We start from the raw sequence: 19,386 nt of genomic DNA, 5'->3' as shown, positions 1-19,386 counted from the left end.
ACAAAAGATAATGCTGGACAAAAAAGTCGCCTGTTCCTCGATATTAGGGCTAATCACCCATCCTTGTTAAGGTGATACTATATATCACTGTGTTACATTTATTTACAAGAAAAGAGCTACACAGAAGTGGAAGACAATAAATTTGGTTAATCAAGATCCCTCTGCAAGAAAATGTTATATATGCAATTTATTTCTTGTGCTTGCTCACATGCTGGTATAATAAAACACATTTGTTTTAAAAATGAAAAGAAAAAACCTAGTATCTTAATCAAATTTTATTTTGTAATGTAATAACATCAATTACCATGTGGAAAAATAAATAATAATTTGTTCATATTGAAAGTCTTAATTATCATTTACAAATGCAAAATGAGTTGCAAGAATACAAATTCTTAAATAACATGACCACTTCAGGCCAGAAGTTCTTATTTTTGTTACAATACATCCATAAGCACATCTATTTTTTTTAAAAAGGAGTTTCTTGCTATATTGCATCTTCTAAATGAAAACCAGCTTTGAACACGAGTCATCTTGAGATGACATATCCTCCAGAAAGTACCATATATACTCGCTTGTATGTCAAGTCCAATTGCAAAGATCCAGATCTACTATAGCATAATGCACCAACAGATCAGGGTCTATGTTGTTCATGCTACTGACTACTCCTAACAAACTGCAAAGACCCAGATCTACTGGTGCATTGTATGATGGCAGATCTGAATCTGTGCAGTTTGCAGTTGGACTTTTAAGCAAGTATATATGGTACCTTATGCTTCAGCAATCTCAATTTTAAAACTACTTATGCTAGTACCCTAATTTTCACACACTCAGTTTATATACTGCTTATGATAAGCTTTATTTCCCTACTAACATAAAAGTATGGTTTGACATGGGTACCAAGTCTGGTTGAATTATCTTTGACACTTGAGAATCATGCTCCGGAAAAGAAAATGTTTATGAACAGATACAGCGAAAGCCACACATCACCCCTGAATGATCAGTTAAAGATTTCATATAACAGAAAGTCTGTATTTATAAAGTGTATAGGGAAACGTTAGGTACCAAGGTATTTGCTCCAGAAATGAAAGTGTGAATGGTGGATGGATTATGAACCGACAAATATACCAAAATTAAAAAGATACTGAACACGAAGAATTGTGAATAGCAAAAGGCACATTTACCTCAGTGGTTAAATATTTGTACCGAATTTCACCAAGATATGGATTTGGAGTTTTCACAAGGAACCAAAAGTGGATAATGGAGTGTACTTAGATTCAAAGACATGTCTTGCTCAGAAGTGTATTCAGTAAATTACTGAATGATGGATGGATGAGCAGACAGAAATGGATGAAAATGCTAACCAATCATGAAAATGAAGGCTTGTGAATGGTAAAGTCACATCACTAGCATAATATGTGTAGTTAATTTAAATGAGACATTTTCAGAATAGATTTCCAATTTTGTCCCAGAAACTAAAATGGAAGTAATGGATTGATAGACAATCAAATGGATAAAACATAAAAACTATTGAAACTGCAAATAGCAAAAAACAAATCTAAAACACTAGTTTAATACCTGTACCAAATTTCAGAGTGATCTTTTACATGAATTTTAAGTTTTTCCCTGGAAATAACAGTACAGACAATGACGAATGCATGGATAAACGTTTAAAATATTGAAACTGAAGAATTTTCAATAGCAGAAGGCACATCTGGACCACCAGTGCTGACTTTCAGAAAGAAAGCACTAGAACTGCCTGATCTTCTTCAACAGATGGTTTGATATTTCCTTTATATTCACTAAATACAGCAGCAGATCAAAGAAGGATTGTTCATCCTTGTTTACCAGCCTCACTTTATGGGCTTGGCTTACAAACTGGTGGTGGCTGGCATTCTTAATTTTGCAACACATGATATATTTTCTGACAGCTACTTTAAAGCTGAATTCAGTTCATTCCATTATGGGATCTGAGCTTGTTAAGTCATTTAAGTTATTTCCACACTCATCAGGAACTCTTATATGAAACAAAAAATTGAATGCTGTATTTATTGATACATAGAAAGATGCCATTAAGAAAAGCATAGAACTAGATCTGCTATGGAATAATGTGTCAGCATATCAGTGTCAATGCTCTCTTCATGAATCACTGGTAGAAGAAGAAAAAACTCTGTAGGTGTAGTATAATTTATGAAAAAATACAGCATGCAAAACCAATGCCCCAGTCACAAAACATCTAGGAACAAATTTATGTGACTTTTTCTGTTACATGACCCTGGATTAGGTTATAATTTTAAGGCAGGTGCTATTAAAGTAAGTTCTACTGAACAAAAGCAGATGAATCCAACACATTTCAACTCACTTTTCTTCTCCAATAATTATTCCTGTTGGTTTCATTGTTTTTCACACTCAGTACAACAGAAATCTACTGGCACTTCCTCCCTTTACAGAAAATTTGAGTAGAAAATTTCACCGATAAATCTTTGATCTCTTATACAGACAATATCTATACATGTAATTTTTCACTTTCAAATTACTTAAACTGAATATCAGACTTCTTTCAAATTAAGCGACTGCACACACACACACACAAACACACAAAAAAGTTCTCATGCAATTGCAAATGTCTTTTCTTTACTATGCACTACAGTATGTGAATAAACAAGGTCATAAATAATTGTCAGTCATCTATGGTTACATAATGGTCAAATCTATTTGGAATGTCATGCAATACATGTGCATTAAAAACAAAAATTTTTTTATCAACAGAATATTCACATCTAATATTCATATCTATGAAGATTTTAATTTCTTCATGAACCACTGATGGTACGAGTTCAGCAATGTTCATTAGAAGTACCCTCTTTATACAACTTATGCAAAACATAACGGAACAGTCCAAGAATTTAATACAAATACCAGTATGTTACTATAAGCCACCACCAAGATATCAGTAACATTTTAATGGCAAGGTCTTCTTGTATGATGGGTAATCCTGGGAAAGGGTTGGTGGTGGTGGAGTCCATTTCAATCATGAATAGTCCTGAAGAAGGAACGATCCTCTTTTATCATGAGTAGTCCTGGAGAGGGATGGAGTCCTGTTTGGTCAGGAGTAGTTCTGGTGAGGGAAGGAGCCCTCTTCTATTATGAGTAGTCCTGGAGAAGCAAGGAGTCTTCTTCTATCTTGAGCAGTCCTGGAAAGGAAAGGCATGTTTTTCTACCATGAGTAGTCATTAAGAGGGAAGTAGTCCTTTTCTATCATGAGTAGTCCTGGAGAGGCAATAAGTCCTCTTCTATCATTAGTTCTGGAGAGGGAAGGAGTGCTCCTCTATCATGAATAGTCCTAGAGAGGGAAGGTGTCCTCTTCTATCATTAGTTCTGGAGAGGGAAGGAGTGCTCCTCTATCATGAGTAGTCCTGAAGAGGCAATAAGTCCTCTTCTATCATTAGTTCTGGAGAGGGAAGGAGTGCTCCTCTATCATGAGTAGTCCTAGAGAGGGAAGGTGTCCTCTTCAATGATAAGTAGTCTTGGAAATGGTAAGACTGCTTTACTTTCACCATATTTTCTTCGGTATAATGCACATATTAAAATATACATAAAAACTCAAACCCAGTTTCTGACTTCTGATCATTTCTCTCTGTTTGTCATCCACAATAAACTTGGTGCATTATTTTCAGTGTGGCTTATCAATAATTCTTTAACATCTCAAAGCATTTCTGATCTACATCAAATTTTACATATACTACTTGTCAAGATTGATTTTATCATGAGAAATACAGGATTTGTTCTTGGAGAGAGGTTTATCTACAGACAGATTTCCACGATGTCACTAACTGAAGAAAGGATGGTCTCCATGTAGTAAAGTCCATTGTCATCCTGCTACCTCCAAGCCTTGGAAGGTTTGATTGTGGTGGTAATGGTGGCTGCTGCCTTGGGTTTGGCTGTTTTTGAGGTGGATTTCTGCTTGCTGGCTGCTGGTTTGGAAAACTTCACTGAAAAAGAAAGCAACTGAGTCAAATGGAGGCAGAAGATTCCTTATTATTGATGTCCAAGCTTTATTGTTACCAGTTTTAACACAAGATTGCTGGTGTGGAGATTTTGTATTCAGCACTATAGTATTCATCCATCCCCCAGCAGCTTCTAATCCCATTCAAATTTTAAAAAAAAAAAGCCTCAGGAAATACAAATGTACAAAACTTAGTTGTTTCATTCATCAGTTTATAATTTCTAAACTGCTTCTCGCCAGGGGGCCTCTAGCACTCTCTGGGAGATTCTTCACTAAGGGGCCACCATATTTGTGTGGGTGAGTCCGTATTTTTCAGACAACAGAAGTGATATATTTCATTGCATGGGAAAATGACACTGAGAAGACTGAGAGTTTTTTACTGTAAAAACTCTGAATGGATTTAATAGCAAACAAGACAACATTGTGAGATAACCCCCCCCTGACAACAATCAGGTTAGAAATTATAAACTGATGAACAAACTGACCAAGTTTTTGTGCATATTTTTATATCCTTGATGCCTTTACTTTTTACAATCAGTAGATGGGTACAAGCTGTCAGGAGGGTATGCAAATACTATACCATTTTAGACAAAAATATTATTTCCACCATTTTCTTCTAAAGCAAATGCAAATTTTCTTTTAACATTTCAACTTAGATGAAATAAACTTTTGTTTAATGAGGTCTCATCAAGCAAAATCTAGAGACTGCTGAACAGCCTAGCTGCAGAATTTTCTCTCAATAAGGACAAAGTGACTTGTTTAAAATATCAGATGATGTGCTCATACATAACCCACCAAAGTCAACTAACTGTTTTAATGTAAACTGACACAGTGTGACATCAGGAAGCTATTACAGGAGGAAATTTTTTAGTTTTAAAATTTTGACAATATCAGCTTATTTACCATGTCTGGTCAAGACTGTATCAGAAGTACAGTCTTTTGAGTAGCAACAAGCTCAGGCAACCACATGCAAAATCACAGGAGATCTTCACCTCATCAATATGCATGGATCCCATGAATTAACAAAGGAGTTCTTCACCTCATCAATATGCACAGATTAAATGCATTAACAAAATCAAAGGAGATCTTCACCTCATCAATATGCACAGATCACATGCATTAACAAAATCAAGAGATCTTCACCTCATCAATATGCACAGATTAAATGCATTAACAAAATCAAAGGAGATCTTCACCTCATCAATATGCACTGATCACATGCATTAACAAAATCAAAAGAGATCTTCACCTCATCAATATGCACAGATTAAATGCATTAACAAAATCAAAGGAGATCTTCACCTCATCAATATGCACAGATCACATGCATTAACAAAATCAAAGGAGATCTTCACCTCATCAATATGCACTGATCACATGCGTTAACAAAACCAAACGAGATCTTCACCTCATCAATATGCACTGATCACATTCATTAACAAAATCAAAAGAGATCTTCACCTCATCAATATGCATGGACCATATGGATTAAAAAAATCAAAGGAGATCTTCACCTCATCAATATGCACAGATTAAATGCATTAACAAAATCAAAGGAGATCTTCACCTCATCAATATGCACAGATCACGTGCATTAACAAAATCAAAGGAGATCCTCACCTCAATATGCATAGATCACATGCATTAACAAAATCAAAGGAGATCCTCACCTCAATATGCATGGACCCTATGAATTAACAAAATCAAAGGAGATCTTCATCTCATCAATATGCATGGATCACATGCATTAGCAAAATCAAAGGAGATCCTCATCATATAAGCCCATATCCAAACTTTGATTAAAATCCAAAGAAAAAAATGGCTTTCTGAGTGGTAACAAGCTCAGCCAGTAAGAAGCAAGATCACTTCATTATTATGCATATATGTAGCATGACCTACTACCTAAGGCAGTCTTCCTTGGCACTTTAGCACCTCTTTCTGGGGCTGTTTTGGGACGCTCTTTGTTCTCCCTGAAAAGAAAAATTTATGATTGTAGCACCAATAGTTATATACATAAATTGTGTGTGTGTGTGTGTGTGAGAGAGACAGAGAGGGAGAAAGAGAGATAGAGAGAAACAAACACAATGAAAGCATGGTGCACCAAGTCTGAGAAACTGGCCAAGTGCTTTTTGAGATCTGCAAATCCCTTTCTCAAGACAGACAACAAATGCAAATAACACAGTGCTGAAATCCTTATGTGTCTTAACAAAGCAGTAAACTTTTGACTACCATATATTCTCACCTATAAGCCAAGTCAAACTGTAAACCACAAAGATCCTGATCTGCCATAGCATAATGCACCTGCAGATCAGGGTCTATGCTGTTCGTTCTACTGATTATTCCTAACAAACTGCATAGACACCAGAAGCCAAGTGCAAAAAGGACAATAACAAAAAATGCAGGATGACACTGATTTGTCAATATGATCATCTCCCCATGTCAATCCACTGAAATTGGTGAGACTAGCTGCATTCATAAGAATCAGTCCTACAAGGTATTATGCTTCAATTAAAAAGGGCAGTAACTCTCACAATAAGAGTCCCAAGAATTCAAGATACAATTTCTTTTTAACTGTTGAGTAAGGACCAAATAAACCTTGAGATGAGTGTATGTCTAAATTACATGACAATCCTCCAATTAGTTTAGAAGAAGTTATGACAACAAACTTGTGCTAACAGATGGATGTACAGACACATGATGACCCACACCAGACCGTCCCATAACAGGGTTCATACAGAATTCTGAATAAGTTAAAGACTTTTCCCAAACTTTCAAAGACCACAAACATAGATTTCCAAGACCTATTTTATTGAAGATTGTAGCTGGCTTGCTTTGATGAAGAGTGCATATGTTATTGCAGTGGTCGCTAAGGCCAACTTTCGATGGCCAAACAAATGTTGTTTGTTATTGTGACAGCAATGAAACTGAACGGGTCATCAAAACAAAGAAACCAGGAAAATTCTACTACATCCGAATCTAAAAACCTTGGACAATTTTATCTGTGATTATGGAAAAAAATTAAAATGTTTGGGTTTATTTCAATTTTCAAAGACTTTAAAAGACCTTAGGGTAATCTGCTAGATTTTCCCAAACTTTCAAGGCCTTGAAAATTGAAAATGCTACCTCATTTTTCCCAAACTGTCAAAGAGCTTCAAATACCTTAGGAAACCTGCATACACTCTTATGATCTCTGACCTGTAGAGTGAGGGAACAAAGTAATATTGTTAAAATGACCTTCTTCAGATATGACCATAATATTACCAAATTTCATTTCAATCCATCAAAAACTGTAGATATAGTTGCAATAACAAGATTGTTTCACTCTATAGTAAGCTACAAGACAAAAAGGGCAATAACTCTAACAAAAACTGCAAAAGAAATGTGACTTGCAGATATGGATGTCTTCAGGTGATGACCATAATGTTTTACAAAGTTTCATGGGAACCCGTTAACAAAAAACCCTCAAATGGACTGCACCATTTTCATTTAGGCCAAACCAGATACCACTATAATATTTCTGCTGAAACCCTATTTGGATATGACCAACAAGTCAGGAGAATTAGTGACAGGATTTTCAATATGTTCATTGTGGCAGCCATTTTTTTAGAACAGATCTGTACCATTTTCATTCATGACTGAGTAGAAACATAATCAGTCTTTAGGTGAAAACCTCACACTGATATTAGATATTGTAGCAATAACAAGTTTTTCTAGATGGCTGATACTGCTGCCATACTGGATGTCAAATTGGCACCATTTATATTTAGAACCAAACAAACATTGTAAGAAGTCATTTGGGGAAAATAATGTTTATACGAATTTCCAGTTATTAGGAGGAGTGATAAGATTCTTAATATGGCCATTGTGGTGGTCATATTGGAAATCAGACTGGCACAATTTTTATTTTCAAGGCCAACAAGACACCTTAAGAAGTCTCCCAGTGAAATTCCATCTATTATGGCTTTCCATTCAGAAAGATCAGCAGTAACAAGATTTGCAAGATGGCTGCTCTGTCAGATCAGCACCATTTATCATTTAGGACCAACGAGACATCATAAAAAGTCTTTTGGTGAAAACCTAATGTTGATATGACAATCTGTGCAGGTATCATTGATTTAACTTACACACGGATAAAGTAATGAGCTGAAATGTAAACACTATACCATTGGCAAGATATTAAAATGGTGGCAATGATCATTTGATGAAGGTGGAAATAAAAGTGGAAAAGATGCACCTAAGCTGAAAACTGAGTGAAAATAAAATGTGTGATCTTGACTCCAAGGTCAAAGGTTGAGTGAGCATGTTGCAGAATGAATTTTCTTAGCTTTCCTCTGAACTATTATGAAAATCCAACAAGGGTTTTGGAAATATAAGCAAATGAATGGACATTAACCAAAACCATCATACAAGTTATGTATGACTGTGACCTTGATCAGAAGATCAATGGGTTGAGACTATGGGTCTCAAATGCGTTGTCTGCTTCAGAATAATTAATCCCAAGCACGAAGTAAATCTATTAAAGAGTCTAGAAAATATAAGCAAATTAAAAAAAATGTAACTAAACCTGTAACAGAAATTTATATAACTGTGACCTTGACCCCAAGGTCAAAGGGGCAAGCATGTATATCACCAAAGAAATTGTCTTAGCTTCATAATGGTGTTTGAAGTATGAAGAAAATCGATCAAAGGGTTTGGAAAATATAAGCAAATATAAAACAATGCACCAAAAAATTTTCTGTGACTGAACTTTACCCCAAGGAGGCAAGTAAGCATGTCATAAAACGGTGCTGGGTTCAAAATGATAAATACCAAGTATGATAAGAATCTATCAAGAGCTTTAAGTACTATATAAAAAATAAACAACTCTTTAATGTACATTTTTAATGGGTTTACGAGTATATCACAGAATGAACTGTCTTTGCTTCATAATTAATTAATTCCAAGCATGATGAGAATCTATCACGTGGTTTAGGAAATATATGCAAATAAAAAAGTGTGTTGACCCAGGCATGAGCAGAAGAAATCATAATTGATGGGATTAGGTGTCAATTCCTCTATCCATGTGGAAATTGTTCTAGTCTGACCTATGTGCAGGCCAACAGATGACTTTTGGTACTTTCGTTACTTAAAAAAGCCAAAAGACATTGCGAATGTTTTTTTTTAAAGCTTGGTAGGGCTGGATTTGCAACGTAATGGATATATTCCTAACATGACTGAATAATGTACATGAAGAAACAGATGTACAATGTTGTTAACACAACTTATATTTATAAATCTATTTGACTTTTGACTAATATGTGTTTAGAAGAAATTCCTCTGTAACAAAAAGCAAGCTTAAGATGAGCAAGCTGTAGGCACAGGCAGCACTCAAACCTTATACAGAACAAAATATAGTATTATAGTACTATGAAAATCAATATTAATACAATATTCAAAATGAGAGCTAATTAAAAAGAAGTGGGCTTGTAAAAGATATTAAATTAGCTTTTAACCTAAGATAACACTCAATTTGGAATTTGACTATGAAATGTTTTGTTGAAGCAATTCAAGCATGAGTTGTCTTCTTCATCAAAACTATAAAACCAATACATGAATGTTTTCTTTATCCTTCTTAAATTAGTGGCAAATCTTAGTAAGCAATGTTAATGGAGTTGTTATCTATTGTTGTAGGGTTTAATGCCATTTTTCAACACAAGATATGCTATACATGGCGGCCAGAATAAATGGTCAAGGAAGAACCCAGGAAAAACCCTGGAAAGAACCACCAACCCATGAGAAGCTAGTGGCAAGCTTTCTCACATACCCATATTGGCCGAACCTGAGACTCGAACCCATGCAGACTGAGGTGATATGGCAATGATCCGCAATGCTAAGTGCTTTGGACTACTTGGCCACTCAGGGCCCCTGTTGTTATCTGAAAGTCTACTTAAGACCTAAAATTGGAAGAACATTCATTTTCAGCAACACTGCAAATTTACCCAATAATGAAAGGAATTAATATCAAAGAATTTATAAGCAAGGCCATGTCGAGCCCATGTTTGTATTGCTGCAAAATGAGTGACCCTAACCAAAACAATGAGTGAGAATATTGCAGATTGAATTGTTTCAGTTCAAAATGATTCATCTGAAGTATGAAAAAAACCAACCAAGGGGTTTCGGAATAAATAAATACAAATTTTCTGTAATTGTGATTTTTACCCAGGAATCAAAGGAAGCATATTGCAGAATCAATTGTCTTAGCTTCACTAAAACCTTAACACAATTTTTCTTACACCTATGACCTTTACCCTAAGGTCAAAGGGGGAAGCATGCATGTCACCAAATAAAGTGTCTGAACTTCATAGTGTTCATTCCAAGTACGAAGAAACCCCATCACAGAGTTTAGGAAATATATGAAAATGAAAAAACTTTAAATGAAAACATTCATGCAAATTTTGTAAGATTGTGACCTTGACCCAAAAGTCACTAGAACAAGCAAGCATGTTGCAGAATGAAAAAATTATTCTTAATTTCATAGTGTTTCATCCCATGTATGATCAATCCATGAATGGGTTTAAGAAATATATGAAAATATTTTTAAAAAAAACCAAAATCTCAATATAAATTTTATATGACTGTGACCTTGACCCCAAAGTGAAAGGAAGCATGTCAAAAAATGAACTCATTTACTTTCATAATGAACCATCCCAAGTATGAACAAAATCCATCAAGGAGTTTAGGAAATAGAAGCAAATAAAAACTTTCAGCAATACCTGGAGGCAAACTTTTAATGATTGTGACCTTGACCCCAAAATCAAATGGGCAATCATGCATGCTGCAGAATGAACTGTCTTTGTTAAAACATGATTCATCCCAAGTATACGCAAATTAGTCAATGGGATTAGAAAATATAAGCAATATGAAGAAACATAAAACAAAATCTTAATACAAACTGTCAATGACTTTGACCCCAAGCTCAATGTGACAAGGAAACATGTAAGAGAATGAACTGTTTTACCTTGATAATGATTCATGCCAAGTATAAAAATGTATTAAGGGGTTTAGGAAATTATGCAAATGAAAAATGTTAACCAAAATTTTAATTAACTGTTGACACTGCCCTTATCTCTGTAAAAGTGACAGCAATGCCTCATTTCCTGTTAGCATGGGCTCGACATAAACATAACCATTTTCTTCATATATGCAAGCAAGTGTTTTTCAGGCAAAAAGATCATATCTGACTCTAGATGTGCAGCCCCTCACCTTGTGCTGGCTTGACTGTGGGATCTGATGGGTGAAATCTGGCCCTGCAGTGGTCTAAGCGCCCTGGAGAAAAGAAATTGGTAGTGACGTCTCAGAGGACCACTGAAAGAAAGCATTCAGCATACACAACCCATAACCACACACAAACAGCAAAACAAACCTGGTGCAAGTGGTAGTGCTGTGTATATTGACATTCATTTGATATTCCTGACTTGCGCAAGTCTTTTGTAATGCCAAGTGATACTGTTTCAAAACCTACTGCATTGTTTTGTTTAGCTATCTTGGTGGTCATTTTATGTAGAATGTACTGGATGAATAGTTATGATACAATTTTGATTGTTCGTTCAATTAATTAGATGCTGTACTTTTCATTCTAATGCACGAAAATTCATCATCATCAAAGACTCATTTACGTTTTTTTCTTCAAAACACGTGTGATATACATACAAATTCAAGCCATTATCTAGAAGAGATCTGCAGCATAATATGCCCAATAATATGAGAAAGGATCCACATAAGGATAATGTGCTTTATTTTAAAATTGAATGTTTATCATTACAGTATTGTTTTAGCTTATCTTGGTTTAGTTTGTTTTAACAACACTTTAAACACAATGTTGGCTATATCATGCCAAGGAAATGGAAGCTAAGTGCCTTTCCCTGGGAAATACTGAGGTAGCCAATTGGGCTGGACTGGGTAGGTATCAAACCAAAGATCCTTGGATTACGAGTCCAATGCTCTACCAACTGGGCTACTGTGGCTTACCTCATGATGTCATTGATATGTCACATTTTATTTAAGGGTATCATAGGACTATGAACTTTAGGAGAGACTAGTTACAAAATGATGTGACTGCAACCTGTACAAATTTGAATTTTTTTAAAAATGCTCATTCAGCAATTGCTTTATATAATTTTAATTGGAGGGTACTTTTTGCCATACTTCTTGCATCCAATGACACCAATTTATATTCAACTAAGAGTAGCACAAGATAATGCAAACTGACCGATAAAACTGTACTTTATTTTGGATTGCCTGGATGGTAAGCTATGTAAAAACATCTTTCTGTTATAAAAAAATGTTGTATACTCCAACAGTTCACAAGTGATCTTCCTTAATCTAAAGAATGAAGAATATGTCTGGGTTTAAACGTTTTGTTGTATGAATCCCTGGTCAAAGAATGAAAAATATGACTAGTTTTAAATTCTTTGTTACGTCAAAGTCAAAGAATTGATTCTACTGCATAAAGGGATATCTCTGTAATGTTCTAATGTTTCCAAAAGCTGATATTATTTGTGGTAGATTTACATATATGGTTCCCATGCTTTTCTAAAGATAAATTTCCAGGTATTTTCCAAGAAGAAATTACTTTTTCAAGGTTCACATAAGACCATTACTGAATGGAATTAAAGATCATTTTAGATTATAAAACATGCATTTTCTAAATCTAAAAATGTTTCTCTTTCAAGACTCTCCAAAAACATCAAAGTCAGAAAAGATGATCATGTATAAAACCACAAAATGTATCACACGAAACAAATTCGATTATATTCCTATAAATTGGCATGTAAAGTCATTTCATTGTACAGAATAAAAATTCTAACTTTATTTTGCTGCATTATGTTTCTAAGTGGAAACAACATAATGAACTTAAATTATGTTTTGTTTCCTTTCAAACCTTTATTCTAAAGTATTCTATAGCAATATATAAATGCATCTCACAGAAAGTAACATTTCCTATTACAGTATCATTTTTAAAAAATGCAAATAATTAGAAACTTGTCTTGTAACGAAATGAGTTTAACCCTGAATTTATCTGTGCCGATAAAATCCCAAACAAGATTTTTCAAACAATGTAATCTCCTTAAGACGAGCTGGTTAAAAATCCATTATTAAAAAAAAACATTTTCAAAAGGGTTGATTTAAATTTTGACAAATGACCTTCAAAATTTATATTGTATAAACAAGGACTGAATTTTATGTAAAATCAACTTGTCTTCTTGTAATTCATTAAACCAGTCCCCAAACCTGTATTGATATGAGGGCTCATATAGTTTTTACATATATAATATAAGGGATGACAATTTCTCATTTTAGCTCTGAGATTCAATAATTTGAACTATAAATTTGACTTAAAACAAATAGCAGTCCGTTTTCTAATCCGAGTTTGATCCGAATATTCCCACCCCATTTTTCATATTTGAACATTTAGCTCGGGATGTGGGGTCATTGCAACTGCATATCGAAAATTTGGAATCTGCCGCCACCATGCGGTAGCAACATATGGTATTCACTTACCAGCAGGCCTAGAAAATTTAAACTTATGTTATATCTATTCATATCTGCATGAAATCAATAGGAAAATGGTTTATTTTCTCAGAAATGACAAGTATTATAATCGTTATGTCGTTAATCCGCTGACAGACAAGACGAAACTATGGCATAGATGAAACCTGACCCAGTACTCACCATTTGCATTACTAGTCACATGACTTCACAAATTTCAAATGACGACACCGAAGTCCAATAGTCACGTGATATCAACAACAAACTCCTTTATAATGTTGTTGTATAGAAATTCAATTATATTAAATGAAAGTCACATACTTTTTGTATAAACCAGCAATCTGGCCAGTCTGATTTATCAAGCAGAGACCATGTCAACGTGGTAGTCATGTGATAGAACAAAACTCCTGAAGTTGTTCTCGGAGTATATAAATATGGAGAATTTTGTGTTCTTTCATTTTTGTTTTATTATTAAATCCAGTTTACAACTTTCATTTAATTTTTTTTAATTTTTTTCTCTACAACATTTGAAAATGTGGGTTGTTAGATTTGTGTACTCATGTGACTAGCAATGCATATCACTAGTACCAGGTCACATTTCATCAACACTGTCTTTCAGCAGATTAAAGACATAAGAATTTTAATACTCACAATTTCTGAGAAAATAAGTAATTTTCATATTGATTTCATGCATGTATCACTCGAACTAACAACGTTTAAAGTTTGCTAGGCCATCCGGTAAGTGCTTATGCTTTGCCTCCACCATGATGGCCTCTTGAGATGCTAGACTGGTTTTCATACCTTCCCAGTAAGCAAAGATATGAATAGTCTACTAGACGAATCTAATCCACTGGGCATTTGGATTGACTCAGCATATATGTTTATTGCAAGCAACCAAACGATCCATACTGCACCCTCCGAATATTCTGGTTCTAACTCGATAAATTTAAATCTTGATCAGTTTAGTTATGTCTCAATTACGTGATTGTTTCAGGCATCAAGTGGTGGCAGAAAATTCCAGGTTTTTCCCGACTTTCATCAATATTTGCAAAATTCAATGCCTTTTCATGGTCGGGAAAAAAATTATAATTTCTCCCAACTTTTTCCCAATTTCCCAGTAACGTGGGAACCCTGTACATATGTGGTATCAGTGAACTGCATGCTTAAGTAACATTTCAGATGGCACTGTAAATTGTTTCATTTTGCAGACATTATCTAGGATAGATTGGCTTACCTGAAGTCTGTGGAGCAAGCATTTGCATGTGGACTGCTGGTCCTTGGGGGTGCCGACTGTGGTCGGAACACACCAAATACAGCCTCCTCAGCTTCTCTTGGAACAGTTAAGGATCAATTGCTGTTTGATATTTGAAAATCAATGCCACAAGAGTTTTTGTTTGCAGAGAAGAGTTCTATTCATAAAAGAAGCTACTTTTGCCATTTTGTCATAGCAATACAATATGCTGCTAAAATCTACATAGATTCATAGGTAACTCCATGTTAGGTGATCAAAGGATAAACAAGCAAAAAATTTTTTTGTTAATTTGCTCAGACTGCAAATGACCCTAAACTACTCCCAAGTAGTTTTTTAAACTGTTATAGGTTTTACAATAATGTAAATTGTCCACAATGAATAAATCCATACATCAATCAAAATGCAGAGGATAATATTTTTAGTCACTGAAACTTCTGGTAATTGTATGGAAACAATGAGTGAAATATGACCTGATTTAATATAATATATCAGTTCTATGGGCATAAAACTGAATCTCAGAAACGTAGACTGCCAACAAGCTCTTTGTAAATCTTTAGTAATAGATGTCAGATCAGCAGGCAAAAGAACAAGAGACCAGTGTACCATACATACTCACTTATGAGTTGAGTCACACTGCAAACAACAAATATCCTGATATAGCATAATGCACCTGCAGGTCAGGGTCTATCTTGTTTATTTTGCTGATTCCTCCTAGCAAACTGCATAGAGCAAGATCTGCCAGTGCAATATGCAATGGCAGATCTGGGTCTGTGCAGTTTGCAGCTGGAATAGACTTATAAGTGAGTATATACGGTCCTTTATAGCACACGCTCTACATTTCTAGAAGCTGAGGTTTCCTAGGATCTAATAGTCCTTGGCTACTTCACTGATGATTGTAACTCTAGCCTGAGAATTATAGAACTAAGGTACCCCTATGGTCCCATTTGTGGCAGCCAAAACAGATATTTGTTACTTATTTTCCCTGGAGGTTACTATATTGCATGGAGTAATCTATTTAGGTTACTGCTTTTCTTACTCAGTTCAATGTAAAAATATGATGTATGAATAAAAAAATTTCAACTACTAGAAATTTTGCAGTAGTAAGCAAGGTAGCCTCAGCTTCTGATCTAGCTAACTAAATCAGTTCCATTTTCCTTTGCTTTTTGTTTGCAACAGAAAGGATACTGGGCTTTTCTTTTCCGTTCCAATGCTTTGAGAGTAGCTGCACTAAGCCTAGGTTGTGACCTTGATACACTCTCATTAACAGACTCCTGAAAGAGATATAGGGTTGTCTGTAAATTTCATCCACTTAAATGTTATGTTTCTAAATTTTATTTCTGTTGAAAATGCAAGCATTCTCTATTATCAATACCATGCTGGATTAAGTCTTGAGACTCAAAACAGTAATCATATTTTTGTGTCCAAAGACTTTATATGTATAGAAAATAAAATATACAACCTTTTCAGTGTTCCAAAACTTATAGGCATGAAAAAGGTACTTTTTCAGGACACACAATTGTGGGATTCTCAAAAATGCATCAAGCTTGTGCTTACAAATGAACAGAATGTCTGTTAAGTATATTTTCAAGTCATACTTTTATTTCTTCATTAAATCCCTCCTATTTTCAGAAAATTTCCCTCTTTCTTTTTCAAATGGCAAGAGATTTTACCACCTAAATTTTCAGTTCTAGGATAGACATTGTAAAAATTGTAGACATAACCATCACATACACTGGTTATATATTTATCAAAGAATACATACAAACTAAAATGCTGAATAAAAATCCCACTAGATCATTATGGCTCCATTTTGGCTATTTTTTCAAACTTGACAAATTGTATTTCAAAAACTGGTAACTGTGCACTGCTTTTATCATGAGTGTTTGATCTGTCTGTTGTACAAACCATGTCAAAAAATGTTAAACACCCAAAAACTATAGAGACATGGGGTTGCTGTCATGTAACAGGCATGGGGATGTTGTCACGTGACAGACATGGGAATGTTGTCATGTGACAGATATAAAGATATCATGTGACCCGCTTGCTCTATGACATTAATACAAACCAATTAATTATTTCAAAAGCTATTTAGATAGTCAAGATATGGCTGATGAATGAGGTACTCCAAATGGCTACACACACAAATAGCATACCTGATCAACTTGTCAATGGCATAATATTAGCACAATTACCACAGCTCAGTATACATGTCAACACTTAAGGTGACTTATATCAAAACAACCAACCACTGTGTTCTTCTCATTCAACAGGACCTCTAGCATGGCTTTAAAAGATCCCTATCAAATGATAATTTGTTTATATATAAAAAACCAGAGTTTCCTTGTAATGCCAGAATGAAGTTTTTCCACAACTGTTGTTGTTGTTGGGTTTAGTGCCATTTTTCAGCACACGATAGGCTATACATGGCGGCCAGTATTGATGGTGGAGGAAGAACCCAGGAAAACAACCGGAAAGAACCACCGACCCACGAGAAGCTACTGGCAAGCTTTCTCACATACCCACATTAGCCGAATCCTAGACTCGAACCCACGCAGACAGAGGTGAGATGGCAGTGATCTGTAACGGAGAGCGCTTTAGACCACTTGGCCAATTGGGGCCCTTTTCCACAACTGATTGGACTGACTAAAGAGATAGGGTGACATAACATCTGGGGTTGAAAACTTAAAAAACTTGTTTGCAATGGTGTGTTCCTTGCTCAGGACCCAAAAGAGCTCAGCTCACCCAGCATGACTTGTTTTTATTCATTCAGTTTGTTGATATTCTAATAGAGCTCAACTCACCCAGCATGACCTGTTCTATTATTTCAATTTGTTGATATTCTAATAGAGAATCCTGGTTTCAGAGCTTCTCTCCCAGTCAATAGGTTGCAAGAATATGGTGCCAGTTTTAGCTATAAGGTGAGAATTTTGTAACTATTGATAATGATGAAATAGAAGATACACTGTACTTCATACTGTGATTGAATATTTTGTGATTCACAATTCATGATTATTAGTTATCTGTATTATTACTTAAATACACATTTCCCTTTGCCATGGCTCTGGGTCTAATTTTCTCTACATTCAACCAAGTAAGTTGTAATGAATGAGAAATCAATATGCCACATCTGTTGATCATTTTTTTAAAGTTTTCTTCTGGACACAATTATAATGAGCCGAGTATTTATGTAATTTATACAGACAATTTGACTAAAAATACTTAAAGAAATTTGGCATGCATTTAGATTGTGCAAAACACTTTATTTTTAAGAATCTAGTCCAAAGATGTCAGCGAATTGCTTCTGCTGTAAGCACAGTCCATGCTGTGCGATGGCACATTCAAACAATATAAACTATGCTATCAATTCAAGTCCTATCGCAGTCCATGTTGTGCGATGGCACATTTGATAATATAAACTAAGCTAGAGTTCAGGTTCCAGCACAGTTCATGTTGTGATGATATGTTTGATCAATATAAACTATGCAATCAATTAAATTTCTGCACAGTCCATGTTGTGATGGCATATTTTGCCAACACAAACCATACTATCCATTCAAATTCGAGAACAGTCCATGTTGTGTGCTGGTACAATTGACCAATATAAACTATTCAATCAATTAAATTTCTGCACAGTCCATGTTGTGATGGCATATTTTGCCAACACAAACCATACTATCCATTTAAATTCGAGAACAGTCCATGTTGTGATGGCATATTTTGCCAATCAATATAAACTTTGCTAGAAGTTCAGGTTCCAGCACAGTCCATGTTCTTTGATGGCATGTTCGAGCAATGTAAACTGTGCTAACTGTATAAGTCCAGATGTTTTGTGCACATTTTAATGATAGTACAGTTTCCCAAGTTGCAAGTAAAATGGTTGCATTTGTGACAATAATCTCAGAATAGGCAAGTGAAAATTGCCAACATTGTGCCAACAGGTGTCCTTTAGAACCATAGGATTATTACATCAATACTTTGTAATTACATCAACAGTAGCAACATGTAATTTATTTCACAGCATAATCCCTTTTTAATTGTGAGATTACCAGTCCCTACGTTAGGATGCCACCTTTACATGTGACTGGTCTCGTTTATGACCTATGAATGAATGTCTAATGCATGACCTGTGAAAACATCATCAACTTATGATGGATTTGGATAAATACTGGCATGGCAACAAGTATGTCAAATTTAGTACATCAGGAAATTAATGTTGGTCAAATGACCACAAACCATTAAATGCAGGTATGACTAAGGCTTTGTTAATGTGAACTACTATCAAAATGCCATTTATCAGTGAATTTGAGGCCAGACAATATGTCAAGAGATAGTTGAGAAAATTGCAAATAGTTTAATTTCAATGGCTGGCCTGAGGTTGAGGCAGATGACAAATGTTTAAGTTCAATCAGATCTAGACAAAATTGTACTATTATTATCGTGCTGAAAAATGGCGTTAAACCCCACAACAACACAACAACAACTATTAAAAATAACCTTAAACTTCTCTCCAATTTTCTTGCCTTTTGTCATCTACCATTAATTGATTTCTGCCCAAAATGCCAACAGCAACCAAGAGAGGACATAATGACCTAAAATGAAATAG

At 34.9% G+C, this 19,386-nt stretch overlaps 1 protein-coding gene across 5 annotated transcripts in view; it reads right to left on the bottom strand.

Annotated features, from left to right (window-relative positions):
- Positions 1 to 260: 260 nt before the first annotated feature.
- The window catches only part of LOC149806034 (uncharacterized), a 60,574-nt gene continuing 41,448 nt past the window's right edge, over positions 261 to 19,386 (bottom strand). For 4 of the 5 annotated variants that reach the window (XM_089950894.1, XM_089950893.1, XM_089950890.1 and 1 more), the window contains 5 exons: positions 15,969 to 16,054; positions 14,766 to 14,861; positions 11,246 to 11,347; positions 5,906 to 5,973; positions 261 to 3,989 (listed from right to left, as the gene is read on the bottom strand). In XM_089950894.1, coding sequence (XP_089807020.1) covers positions 3,877 to 3,989; positions 5,906 to 5,973; positions 11,246 to 11,347; positions 14,766 to 14,861; positions 15,969 to 16,054 — 465 coding nt within the window. In that variant the 3' untranslated portion in view covers positions 261 to 3,876. The remainder of the gene's footprint in view (positions 3,990 to 5,905; positions 5,974 to 11,245; positions 11,348 to 14,765; positions 14,862 to 15,968; positions 16,055 to 19,386) is intronic. The other variant, XM_089950891.1, reaches the window with a different exon arrangement.

This window comes from Sinohyriopsis cumingii, chromosome 2, assembly GCF_028554795.1.
Source record: "Sinohyriopsis cumingii isolate HCF-2022 chromosome 2, ASM2855479v2, whole genome shotgun sequence".
Classification (NCBI taxonomy): Eukaryota; Metazoa; Mollusca; class Bivalvia; order Unionida; family Unionidae; genus Sinohyriopsis; species Sinohyriopsis cumingii.
This window is presented reverse-complemented; position numbering and strand designations above follow the sequence as displayed.